Source organism: Scyliorhinus canicula, chromosome 8 (genome assembly GCF_902713615.1).
Source record: "Scyliorhinus canicula chromosome 8, sScyCan1.1, whole genome shotgun sequence".
In the NCBI taxonomy this organism is placed as follows: domain Eukaryota; kingdom Metazoa; phylum Chordata; class Chondrichthyes; order Carcharhiniformes; family Scyliorhinidae; genus Scyliorhinus; species Scyliorhinus canicula.
This window is the reverse complement of record NC_052153.1, coordinates 3,354,149-3,367,836: the sequence shown is the minus strand read 5'-3', so window position 1 is coordinate 3,367,836 and position 13,688 is coordinate 3,354,149. Positions and strand designations below refer to the sequence as shown.

General features: G+C 48.1%; 1 protein-coding gene across 3 annotated transcripts in view; it reads left to right on the top strand.

The window, feature by feature from the left end:
- The first annotated feature begins 879 nt into the window (after positions 1–879).
- Positions 880–13,688, top strand: part of ift74 (intraflagellar transport 74) — an 89,928-nt gene continuing 77,119 nt past the window's right edge. The window contains exons 1-7 of one of the 3 annotated variants that reach the window (XM_038804027.1): positions 880–1,076; positions 4,442–4,577; positions 6,058–6,106; positions 7,388–7,486; positions 7,574–7,634; positions 9,574–9,633; positions 10,473–10,534. In XM_038804027.1, the coding sequence (XP_038659955.1) occupies positions 960–1,076; positions 4,442–4,577; positions 6,058–6,106; positions 7,388–7,486; positions 7,574–7,634; positions 9,574–9,633; positions 10,473–10,534 (584 nt within the window). In that variant the 5' untranslated portion in view covers positions 880–959. The remainder of the gene's footprint in view (positions 1,077–4,441; positions 4,578–6,057; positions 6,107–7,387; positions 7,487–7,573; positions 7,635–9,573; positions 9,634–10,472; positions 10,535–13,688) is intronic. The other 2 variants (XM_038804026.1, XM_038804025.1) reach the window with 2 other exon arrangements.

Here is a 13,688-nt window from a genome sequence, read left to right as displayed (position 1 = left end):
CACACCCCCTCCCCCTCCCCCCTCACACCCCTCCCCCTCCCCCTCACACCCCTCCCCCTCACACCCCCTCCCCCTCACCCCTCACGCCCCCTCTCCCCTCACACCCCCTCCCCCTCACACCCCTCCCTCTCACACCCCCTCCCCCTCACACCCCCTCTCCCTCACACCCCCTCTCCCCTCACACCCCCTCTCCCTCTCACACCCCCTCTCCCTCTCACACCCCCTCCCCCTCACACCCCCTCTCCCTCTCACACCCCCTCCCCCTCTCCCTCTCATACCCCCTCCCCCTCACACCCCCTCCCCCTCTCCCTCACAACCCCCTCCCCCTCACACCCCCTCCCCCTCACATCCCCTCCCCCACACACCCCCTCCCCCTCTCCCCTCACACCCCCTCCCCCCCACACCCCCTCACACCCCCTCCCCCTCACACCACCTCCCCCTCCCCCCTCACACCCCCTCCCCCTCTCCCCTCACACCCCCTCCCCCTCTCCCCTCACACCCCCACCCCCCCTCACACCCCCACCCCCCCTCCCTCCTCACACCCCCTCCCTCACACCCCCACCCCCTCCCTCACACCCCCCACCCCCTCCCTCACACCCTCACACCCCCACCCTCACACCCCCACCCCCACCCCCACCCCCACCCTCACACCCCCACCCCCCCTCGCACCCCCAACCCCTCCCCCTCCCACCCCCACCCCCTCCCCCTCACACCCCCCCCCCCCCCCTCCCTCCCCTCCCTCCCCCTGGCCGTTGCTGGCTGACGGGGCGGGGCCTGGCGGTTGCTTGCGGACGGGGTGGCGAAAGGCCGTTGCTGGGAGGCGGGGCCTGGCCGTTGCTGGGAGACGGGGGCGGGGCCTGGCCGTTGCTGGGCCACGGGGGCGGGGCCTGGCCGTTGCTGGGAGACAGTGGGCGGTTGGGGCCGTTCCGACTGCAGTGTGTTGTCCCGGGTGCTGGAGGATGGCGAGCGGCCAGAGGCCTCCATCCGCAGCCCGGCCCCCGAGTAAAGCCGGCAGCGGGAGAGCGGCTCTGACTGCGGCCCGGGCGCCGCCCACAGCGCTGCGGCTCGGCACCGGGGTAAGTGGGGCAGCCGAGGCTGCGGGATTGCCGCCGGGCCCGGGTACGGAGCAGCCCGTGGAGGGCCGCAGGAGCGCCTCCCTACCTCCCCATGTGCTCTTAATCCGCTGACCCCCCTCCCCCATACCCCTTTCCTATCAGGGAGGAGTGGGGAACAGCCCGCTCAGACATGCAATATGATCACTGCTGATCCCACCCCGTCCTCATCGCCACTCTCCTGCCCATCCTCATCGCCACTCTCCTTCCCATCCTCATCGCCACTCCTCCCCGTCCTCATCGCCACTCCTTCCTGTCCTCATCGCCACTCTCCTTCCCATCCTCATCGCCACTCTCCTTCCCATCCTCATCGCCACTCTCCTTCCCATCCTCATCGCCACTCTCCTTCCCATTCTCATTGCCACTCTCCTTCCCATCCTCATCGCCACTCCTTCCCATCCTCATCGCCACTCCTTCCCATCCTCATCGCCACTCTCCTTCCCATCCTCATCGCCACTCCTTCCCATCCTCATCGCCACTCCTTCCCATCCTCATCGCCACTCCTTCCCATCCTCATCGCCACTCTCCTTCCCATCCTCATCGCCACTCCTTCCCATCCTCATCGCCACTCCTGCCCATCCTCATCGCCACTCCTTCCCATCCTCATCGCCACTCCTTCCCATCCTCATCGCCACTCCTTCCCATCCTCATCGCCACTCCTTCCCATCCTCATCGCCACTCTCCTTCCCATCCTCATCGCCACTCCTTCCCATCCTCATCGCCACTCCTGCCCATCCTCATCGCCACTCCTTCCCATCCTCATCGCCACTCCTTCCCATCCTCATCGCCACTCCTTCCCATCCTCATCGCCACTCCTTCCCATCCTCATCGCCACTCCTTCCCATCCTCATCGCCACTCTCCTTCCCATCCTCATCGCCACTCCTTCCCATCCTCATCGCCACTCTCCTTCCCATCCTCATCGCCACTCTCCTTCCCATTCTCATCGCCACTCTCCTTCCCATCCTCATCGTCCCTCCTCCCCGTCCTCATCGTCCCTCCTCCCCGTCCTCATCGCCACTCCTTCCCATCCTCATCGCCACTCCTTCCCATCCTCATCGCCACTCTCCTTCCCATCCTCAGCGCCATTCCTTCCCATCCTCATCGCCACTCTCCTTCCCATCCTCATCGCCACTCTCCTTCCCATCCTCATCGCCACTCCTCCCCGTCCTCATCGCCACTCCTCCCTGTCCTCATCGCCACTCTCCTTCCCATCCTCATCGCCACTCTCCTGCCCATCCTCATCGCCACTCCTTCCCATCCTCATCGCCACTCTCCTTCCCATCCTCATCGCCACTCTCCTTCCCATTCTCATCGCCACTCTCCTTCCCATCCTCATCGCCACTCCTCCCCGTCCTCATCGTCCCTCCTCCCCGTCCTCATCGCCACTCCTTCCCATCCTCATCGCCACTCCTTCCCATCCTCATCGCCACTCTCCTTCCCATCCTCATCGCCACTCTCCTTCCCATCCTCATCGCCACTCCTCCCCGTTCTCATTGCCACTCCTCCCCGTCCTCATCGCCACTCCTTCCCATCCTCATCGCCACTCCTTCCCATCCTCATCGCCACTCTCCTTCCCATCCCCATCGCCACTCCTTCCCATCCTCATCGCCATTCCTTCCCATCCTCATCGCCACTCTCCTTCCCATCCTCATCGCCACTCTCCTTCCCATCCTCATCGCCACTCCTCCCCATCCTCATCGCCACTCCTCCCCGTCCTCATTGCCACTCCTCCCGTCCTCATCGCCACTCCTTCCCATCCTCATCGCCACTCCTTCCCATCCTCATCGCCACTCTCCTTCCCATCCTCATCGCCACTCCTTCCCATCCTTATCGCCACTCCTTCCCATCCTCATCGCCACTCTCCTTCCCATCCTCATCACCACTCTCCTTCCCATCCTCATCGCCACTCTCCTTCCCGTCCTCATCTCCACTCTCCTTCCCGTCCTCATCGCCACTCTCCTTCCCATCCTAATCGCCACTCCTTCCCGTCCTCATCGCCACTCACCTTCCTATCCTCTTCGCCACTCTCCTTCCCATCCTCATCGCCACTCTCCTTCCCATCCTCATCGCCACTCCTTCCCGTCTTCATCGCCACTCACCTTCCTATCCTCTTCGCCACTCTCCTTCCCATCCTCATCGCCACTCTCCTTCCCGTCCTCATCGCCACTCTCTTTCCCACTCCCGGTAACTCTTCACCCCACTGCCACCACTAATTTAAAAATCGTCCCTCTCCTTGTTTCGTGTGTTTACTCTTCCGCCATCCACCAGATTCACAACCCTTTGAGTGAAGTAATTCCTCTTCATTTCCCTCTTGAATCGTCCAGCTCTACACAAGAGCCTCTCGTTCTGAAATGTCCAATGGGGGAAGATCTACTCCACGTCTACCCTGCCAATCCCCTTTAGCATCTTCTGTGCCTCAATTAGATCACTAATCATTCGTCTAAACTCCAGCGAGTGTCCGGCCTAAACTGCTCAATCTCCCTTCATAAAACAAGATCCCTGGAATCAATCTCGTCAATCTTCACACAACTGCCGTTAATGCAGTTACGCCCTTCCCCCAGTAAGGGGACCAAAGCAATGCGCAGTGCTCCAGATGTGGTCTCACCAATGCCCTATCCTAAACCCCTCACACCCCTCTAAAGATGTGCAGGTTAGGTGAATTAGGCTTTCCAAATTGCCCCTTAGGGTGGGGTTGCAGGAATAGGGCGGGGCATTTGCCCCAAGTATGGTGGTCTTTTGAAGGTTCGGTGCAGACTCAATGGGCCAAATGGCTTCCTGCACTGTAGGGATTCTCTGATTCTATTGGCGTCCCCATCCCTGTAACACCTCTCCCATACCCACAGATTACTGAACCGTTTGTGCAAACTTTTGTGATACTCTGCCTTTCCAGGGTAAGTTGAGATAGATCGGGCACATTTCAGGTCTGAAAGTGGCAGCCTTTGGCCCACTTGCGAATTTGTGTGATGCACAGTGGACATCTGATCAGGATAGCCATTGTCCATCAGGATAACTTTTGGCCCTATTTCTGTGCCAAGCTTGAAAGGTTAGCAAATGACTAGGGCACTATTTACAAGATTGTTGATAGCTAACCTGGTAGCACATAAATCCAACATGTTTATTGAATGGTTTGCGAAGGCTTGCATTGGACCGCAATGGGCAAGTCATGAAGCCCATAACATTATTATTTTACAGACTCGATCGTGTATATGCTGTCCAAACTGTTTTGCTTACACAGCACAAATATGATTTGAAAACATAAAGCATAGAGACAATGACCACTAATTCTGCTCAACATGGCTTGACATGTTAACGTTCTCTTTCTTTCTAGGCAGCCCCTGGAACAGCGAGACCTGGGACTCGTGGTGGGCCTGTAATGCCGGGTGGTGTGCTGTCTGCTCAGATTAAAGTAGCAGATCGACCAGTAACTCAGCAGGGTTTGAGTGGAATGAAAACTGGAATGAAAGGTGTGTGAAAGTTGTCTCCTATCAGAATTTTCATAATGTATAAAGCCAGTTATTGATCCATAACTTCCTGGTTCCCCAGTGTCACATTCAGGAGAACTCCAATGATGCAATGGGAATCCCTCCAGGAGGTGCCTATGTAAGATTTACCCGGCAATTATCCAGAAGTGCTCACGTCCTCTGGACAATTTTGCTGGGCTGGGAACCATCCAACAGAAGCGATTTAAATCACTAACTTTGGATGGTTCTGCCAGTTTTACCCTGATAGTTACTCTGAAGTTGCTGAGACAGGAAAAAAAATAATTTCTAACCCCAGAGTAACTATTTTCTAAAAACCCAACCCAGCTCGCAAGGGCCACCCCGCACAAACATGACCCCCCCCAGTGGACCCCCCACATCACCCCTACCCGATCCCCAGCTCGAAGTGTGACCCAGTCGGACATCTGCACTGAATTTGCATGGTGCAACCCTCCCTTCCTCGGTTTGGCCACCTCCCTGCTCCAACCCCCCCTCCTCCCCTAGTGCCCCCCCCCCCCCCCCAAGGTGCACCCCCGCTCCCATTCTCCGGTCCACCCCCTTACCCGGGGCGCTTCACCCCCTTATCCGGAGTGCCCCACCCCTTCCCCGGTGCGCTTCCCCCCTCCCTGCTAGACCCGACCAGTTAGGATGGCAGATTGCTTTTTCTGTAGGGCATCAGTGAATCCGTTTCAATAGTATTCTGAGGAGGTGGGGATGGGGAGGCAAGACCCAGAGGGCAGTGGAAGCAACTACAAGGCCCAAAGGGTGCTGAGGGGGGAAAAAAACCTTGATGGTGTCACGGCAACTAATAGATTATACATCTGTGGCCTCATACACACACCTGGGACAATAATAATTATCGTTATTATTGTCACAAGTAGGCTTACATTAATACTGCAATTAAGTTACTGTGAAAATCCCCTAGTCACCACACTCCAGCGCCTGTTCGGGTACAAGAGGGAGAATTCAGAATGTCCAATTCACCTAACAGCACGTCTTTCGGGAAAAATGGGAGGAAACCCAGGCAGACACGGGGAGAATGTGCAGACTCCGCACAGACAGTGATTCAAGCCAGGAATCGAACCCGGGTCCCTGGTGCTGTGAGGCAACAGTGCTAACCATTGAGCTACCGTGCCGCCCATACATGTATATCGTTAATAATATGGTTGTTGTGGCTGACCATTTGGAGTCTACAGTTAATATACCTCATGTTTCTTTATATGAAAATGCTTTTTTAAAAGTGAGCAGATATATTGCATTTTCTTTCTCAATTTACCAATTTATCAACTTGCTACCTCTGAGTTTCTAGTCGGGAACCATAACCACTAGACTACCATATCCATTTGAAAGAGTTAAAAATCTTGGTAGATTATTTTTTGTTTTACTTTTTAATTGCTGTTTGACAAAGACTAGGACATTATCAGTTTATAATTCTGAGAATGCACTTATTTTAACTAATTTACAGGACCACATCGTCAGATTCTGGACAAGTCCTACTTTCTTGGACTACTCAGGTGAGTTCATAAGTAATATTGATGAAACACAACGCGCCCAATTTTAACTCCGTGCATTTGGATAGGTTTTTGAGCTTTATAGTTTATCCATCAAAGATCAACTTATTTTCACGTCTTGTTCGAGATGGTGTGCTGCTTAAACTCTTATAGGTATTTTTGCACTTTCTCGCTCGCCATCCACATCATCTCCAGCTTATCCAAAACCCTTTTGGCATGTTTTGAATCCAGTCCTTCATGTCCGCACTCATACCTGCTGACCTTCACTGCTCCCTGTACACTAAATTTAAATCCACATCCTTGTCTTTGAGCTGACCCATGCAGGTTCCTCCAGCTTTGTAACCTATCTTGAACCATCTGTCTGATTCCAAACTCCTCTTCAACATTACTTCACTCTCAGAATGGCGGTTTATCAGCCACCTTCGTCCTCTTCTCTTCAGTTCCCTATCTAAACATTTCCACTTCCCTTCCCACCTTTTACAAACCTGCCCCACACACATCTACAACCCCATACTCTGTTCCCCTCCTAACCTCTCTTGCTGGCTTGCCATTCACTTTCTAACTATTTGTGAACTACCTTGGCAAGGCGGTTGTCACTTTAAAGGCAAATTCACATTTTAACTCTGTTACTTTCTCTAATTTCCAGTCTCTGTTCACTACTTGGACCAACAATAAATTTCCCTAAATTTCGCCACAAAATTGAGTCGAGACTCATGTTTGTAGTCGGTAGTCGAGACTACCAAGCCTGATTTCCATTGCAGGAAGGAAAGTTGCCAGGTTGTTGGAGGGTTGTCCTGGTGACCAACATAGGCCTCAAAACTAATCTAAATTATTAAAATAGACACCCCTCCCCCACTTTAATTCAGCAGCTTCCTCATCACGGGTGCAGTGATGGCTGACACCTTCAACTTGCAGCAGTTTGGCAAGTTATTTTTCTTTGTCTTCTGCAATGCACCATTTAGAAAGGTGGTGGAAGCAGATTCAGCAACACGTTTCAAAAGAGAATTGCATTTGCACTTGCAAAGGATAAAATTGGCAAGGCTATGGGGAAAGAGTAGGGGAGTTGGAGTAATCGGATAGTTCTTAGAGAGAGAGAGAGAGACACCATAGGGATGATGGACCTCTTCCTTTGCTGTAAGACTGTAAAATGTTTCTGTGTCTCAATCTTTGTGCTCCAGTTATGGGAGCACAGTATATGTCTGATAGTGCCTTACTTTGGATCATTTGTTTTAATATTGTTTCTTTTTTAATTGTGGAAATCTTATCCGGGGCATTTCTGCACAGAGCCAAAATAAATGAACTGACAACGGAAGTCAGCAAGCTACAAAAGGAAATTGATACATTCAATCAAGAAAATTCTGTCTACCTATCCTATGAAAAGAGGCAAGTACATAATTTCTGCATATGTGCACACTCCATACATGTGAATGCAGGTATTGTTGTTAAACAGTCTTTCATATTTCGCAACAGGGCTGAAGCATTGGCAGTAGAAATTAAAGATCTACAAGGGCAGCTAGCAGACTACAATATGGTGAGTATAATTATTAATTTAACTTTAGATGTAGTTACATATTGTTGAGAACAGAGTAGCAATGCCTATTGTTACTATCCCATCGTAATCAATCTAAAATGATAAAGTGGAATAACTAACAACGATTGACGTTTTCTTTACTGCTTCCTGAGCAGTAACTGTGTCACTCTGTTTTGGTTCAGTGGTAACACTCACCTCTGAACCTGAAGGTCTTGTGGCCAAGCCCCACTCTTAGACTTCGGCACATGCTACAAGCTGGCTCTTCAGTGCAGCACTGAGGAGGTGCTGTACTGTCAGAGGTACCTTCTTTAAAATGAGACATTAGACTCCGAGTCCTGTCTGCCTTCACAGGTGAATGTGAATGACGAGGAGGTGGGAAGCACACCTCAGCCAACATGAAATGAAAATGAATGAAAATCGCTTATTTACTTACAAGTAGGCTTCAAATGAAGTGACTGTGAAAAGCCCCGAGTCGCCACTTTCCGGCGTCTGTTCAGGGAGGCCAGTACGGGAATTGAACCCGCGCTGCTGGCCTTGTTCTGCATTACAAGCCAGATGTTTAGCCAACTGTGCTAAACCAGCCCCTAATATAGGTAAACAGCAAATGATCAAGTCATTATCTTTGCTGTCGGTAGGATCTCGCGAGGTAACATAGAAAATAGGAGGAGGGGGAGTCCATTTGGCCCTTCAAACCTGCTCCACCATTCATTATGATCATGGCTGATCATCCAACTGAATAGCCTAATCCCCTTTTATCCCTGTCTCCCCAAGTCTATATCTAACTGCTTTTTGAAAACATACAGGCCGACCACGCAGAGAAATTTCTCCTCATCTCAGTCTTAAGTGGTCTACCATGTGTCTTCAGACTATGACCCCTCGTTCTAGACACACCAACCATCGGGAACATCCTTCTTGAATCTACCCTGTCCCGTCCTGTTAGAATTTTATAGGTTTCTGTGAGATTCCCCCCCTCATTCTTCTGAGCTCCAGCAAACACAATCCTAACCAATTAAATATCTCCTCATACACCAGTTCTGCCATCCCAGGAATCAGTCTCGTAACCTTCTCTGCACCCCCTCTACAGCAAGAACATCTTAACTCAGATAAGGAGTCTAAAACTGTATAATTACAGCAAGACGTCCTTGCTCCCGCACACAAATCCTCTCGCAATGAAGGCCAACATACCATTTGCTTTCTTTCCCGCCTGCTGACCTGCATGCTTACCTTCAGTGACTGGTGTATGAGGACACCCAGGTCTCGCTGCACATTCTCCTCTATTAATTTATGGCTATTCAGATAATCTGTCTTCCCATTTTTGGTACCAAAGTGGATAACCTCACTTTTATCCAAATTATACTGCATCTGCCATTCATTTGCCCATTTACTCAACTTGTTCAAATCACACTGAAGGATCTCTGCATCCTCTTCGCAGCTCACCCTCCCACCCAGCTTTGTGTCATCTGCAAATTTTGATAAATTACATTTTGTTCCCTCATCTAAATCATTAATATACATTGTAAATAGCTGGACTCCCAGCACCAATCCCTGCGGTACCCCACTAGTTACTGTCTGCCGGGTCGGAAAAAGACCTGTTTAATCCTCTGTTTCCTGTCTGCCAACCAGTTTTCTATCCATCTCAATAGATACCCCTAATCCCAATCACTTTAATTTTACACATTAATCTCTTATGTGGGACTTTATCGAAAGCCATCTGAAAGTCCAAATAAACCACATCCACTGGCTTCCCTTCATCAACTCTACTAGTTACATCCTCAGAGAATTCCAGTAGATTTTCATGTTTCGCTTCGTTGGACTTTGTAAGGTTAATAAAAACCTTCATTGGACTTTGTAAGGTATTAAGAGTACAAAAGGCACAGTACAAATACAAAGTTTATTGTCTTTAATGCTCTTTTGACTTGATTTTGTGTTCTGCCTTTAGCTGGTAGATAAACTGAACACCAATACCGATATGGAAGAAGTTATGAACGACTATAACATAGTAAGTCTTGTAATTGCCAACAAAAATTAATAATCTTTCTTTTCTTTATTACTATAATTCTCCATATTTATTTTTCCCGTCAATTGTCTCCCTGTTACTTGCACCATAAAACATTACATGCTATTAAAGTAAACTCGGCTTTTTGAACTGAGCAAGAATATACATTTAAATGTTATGGAGAACAATTTTCATGTGTTTTGCTAACTCTTTTAAAATGTTGCATTCTGGTTTAACTGAGATTCTCAGCCTCAAATTGAATTCATTGGCACGCTGTCGTTTTCTGCCCCACCGCTATAATTACTTAATGCTTCGAATGTACTTCCCCTCAGATAATCTGCCATTTACACTCGAATTGGGCTACAAGCTACTCAGCCTGCTCCCAAACCTTGTCTGCATTTCCTTTTCTCTGGATCATATTATCCTCAAATTCATCTGTGGTGCTGCCTCATTCTATCTCTGCAGTCTTAAAGTCCCCTCACATCCTTTGACCGCACCTTCTGTAAGCTCTTTTTGCCTAATCTAATTGCCAAGCCTTCAACTACTTCAGTTCTATTGTTTTTTGTTGCTCTCCCTCAGCTAATCGGCCTCCAAATCCTCTCAATATCCATCTTTTAATCAAAACTTCAATCATCTCTATTAATCACAAGCGCAAAAGATGGTACGGAAAAATAACCTAATTATTATTAATAAAACTTTCTGAATTGAGGGTTATGGCTTTCGTTCTGTAGTTTCGTCCAATTAAAATCATGTCCAAATTATGACGGCTACTGTACCAAAACTGAAAGTTGTGATAGACTGTAGCTGATTGCTTTTAATGTGCACAATTTATTGTATTTTAGCTCAAAGCACAAAATGATCGAGAAGCACAGAGCATGGATGTAATCTTTACTGAGCGACGAGAGTAAGTAGTATTATTTTGTTCCAAGTACAAAATGAAAATAAGGACGTGCTTTTCCACCCTTTAAGCATGTTCTGCCGTCAACCACCTTGAAAACTTCAGTTAAAACAATATCCACAGCAGTTTGGTTCCGACCCCAGTTGGTGTTACTACTGGGAGGGAAGGTCGCAGAATGGAACCATGGCTCAGAAGCCAATAACCTTTTACTTTTTTAAGAAAAAAATGGAGGAAGAGTCACACGATTGGCAATTAGCTTTTAATAACAAAAAAATATATTAAACATGAAAAGTTTGAGTATATTACAATACTCTTTACAAATGTACACAGATTTCAAGGATTTAAAAAAAAATAAATTCAGAGTATCCAATTTTCTTTCCAATTAAGGGGCAATTTAGCGTGGCCAATCCACCTACCCTGCACATTTTTGGGTTGTGGGGGTGAAACCCACGCAGACATGGGGAGAATGTGCAAACTCCACACGTACAGTGACCCAGGGCCGAGATTCAAACCCAGGTCCTCAGTGCTGTAGTCCCAGTGCTAACCACTGTGCCACATACTGCCATTTGATTTCAAGGATAACACCCCGCTTTGAAACCCAGTGGCAGATGCACTCAATCGATCTCCTGTGGATTTCTTCCCCCCCAGATGATTGTCACACGAGTGTTTCCAAGCTCCACTCTCAAAAAGATATGCTTTAAAATCTTATTTCAATCAATGCCTTCCTCAATGCTTTCAAGGATCCATCTCTAGGTTTTCCAAGTATCCTTTTATATGAGGCCTCCTTTCCAGAGTTTAAGCAAGGATCCACCTCCACATTTTTCTACTCTCCTTTCTATATTTCATTGTCTTGAATTGCCAGAACATTCAAACCTCTGCACAAAAACGCAGTTTCTCGGTCCCCAACACAATACTAGTTTTCAAAGGCTGAAAATAAGGATATCAAACGTACAATTGTTTCCGATCTCTGGCTTTTCTCTGAGCAAAACTGAGAAAGTTGTTCCCCCTCTACCTGCTAAGCTCCTCCTATTCTTGGTGTCCAGTTAAAACTAACTCAAAAAGGTATTTTCCCTAAAATTAGCCCCTGGTTGCTAAACAACAGCTCATTCTCTCACCAACCTCTTATTTACTTTACACGTCGTAAACTCTCGCAGCACAATAGAAGCACAGTTTGAAATGAAATCAAAAATTCCCATTGTCTAACATCAATCTAACCCTTTCCTAGACAAAAACACTAAATTAAACCCCTTTAAATCTATATCTTATTTCTGATATTTAGCAATACGGTTATAGATGTTATAGATCACTCTGCTTCTTGACACTTTGTGGAGAGTTCCAGATTTTTTGCTAATCGTGTAAAACATACTTCCTGATTTTGCTCCTAAATGGCTTGATTCTAATTTTAAGATCTTTGTTCTTGAATTCACGACCAGAGGCTGCCATTTCAATGTAAATAACCTCATCTTTTGAGAATTCTTTGGAGCTTAGAAGAATGACGGATGATCTTACCGAAACATACAAAATTGTGAAAAGGTTTGACAAGGTTGTTTTCCCCAGCTGAGGAATCTAAAACATGGATTAGAGGACGATCAGTTAGGACTGAAACGTGAGACATTTCTTCACTCAAAAGGATTGAGAATCTTTGGATTCTCTCCCCAGAGGGTTGCAGGGGCTCCAGAATTGAATATATTTAAGGCTGAGATGCACAGATGTTTGGCTCGGCTTTATGGGGAGCAGGCATGAAAGCAGAGTTGAACCAAAGATCAGCCATGATTTTATTGAATGGCGGAGCAGGTTCGACAAGCTGTATAGTCTCCTGCTCCTCTGTTTTATGTTCTTAAGCATCTTAACTCATGTTTATGGCAACCTGTCCTTAATTAGTGCCAGTATCAATTTGTGCTGTATCCCTCTCCATAGCCAAATATATATTTAATGAGGTTCGGTAGCTAAAGCTGAATACAGTGCTATAGTTTGTAACTGATTGCCCTTAATGTGCACAAGCCGATATTGCCACAAAAAGGCCAACGGAATCCTTGGTTTTGTGTCTGGACATTTAGACTTAATGTTGAACTTATGCAAAACATTAGCTGCAGCTGAGTACTGTGTACAGTTTGGGCAGCCTAGTATAGTTGAGTTATAAAAGTAATGGAAACACGGCCAATATTTCCTGGGCTGAGGAGATATGCTGATAGGGATTTTTGAAAATTATTATAATTTATGGTAAGACTACAACTAAAAAAATCAGAAAAAGTAAAGAAGCTTAGAATGTTTTTTAATGCAGCAGGTTGTTAGAAAGTGGAACTCAGTTACAAACCTTGGTTGAAACACTGTGTATAACTTGGGCAATTGCTTAGAAAGGGGAATGTTCAGGAGTATGTGGCGTGACCAGAAAAATATTGGTAAAGACTGTCATGGGCTGAAACAGGATCTAAATTATCGAAACTTTTATTGCAATATTTTCAATTTTTGTCTACCATACACAGTGCAATTCAATACATTTTCAGTTGTGCTATGTTTATTGTTTACCATAATAGTTATGAATCAATTGACATGTGACAATCACTTTCATAATAATCGCAATGGTGTCCTTGATACTTTATAATTAGCAATTTATTATCTTGACTACTATTACATTTCTTAAACTATATTGGATTCATCTGTGCGCTTAAAGTGTGAATTTTAGGAGATTTTTCTCCTTCCCGGTACAAAATGTGTCTGTATGCTGTGCCAAATGGATATACAAAACATTTCAAAGTTAGCAATCTGTAGACATGGGGCGGAATTCTCCGCTCCTGGGAAAAATCGGGAGGGCCGTCGTGAACTCGGCCGAGTTTCACGACGGCCTCGGAGGCCGCTCCTCGCCCCCTATTCTCCCCTCCCGGCAGGGCTAGGAGCGGCGCTCCGTAACTCTTGGCCGCGGGGGCGTCGCGCCAAGAATGACGCGGCCGGCGCGCCTAATGACGTCAGCGCCGGTTGGCCGGCTCCAACCCACGCATGCGCGGCTGACGTCATGACGCTGACGGCACGAACCTGTGCATGCGCGGTGGCTGTCTTTCCCCTCAGCCGCCCCGCAAGATGTGGCGGCTTGATCTTGCGGGGTGGCAGAAGGGAAATAGTGCGTCCGATTTGGACGCCGGCCCGACGATCGGTGGGCACCGAT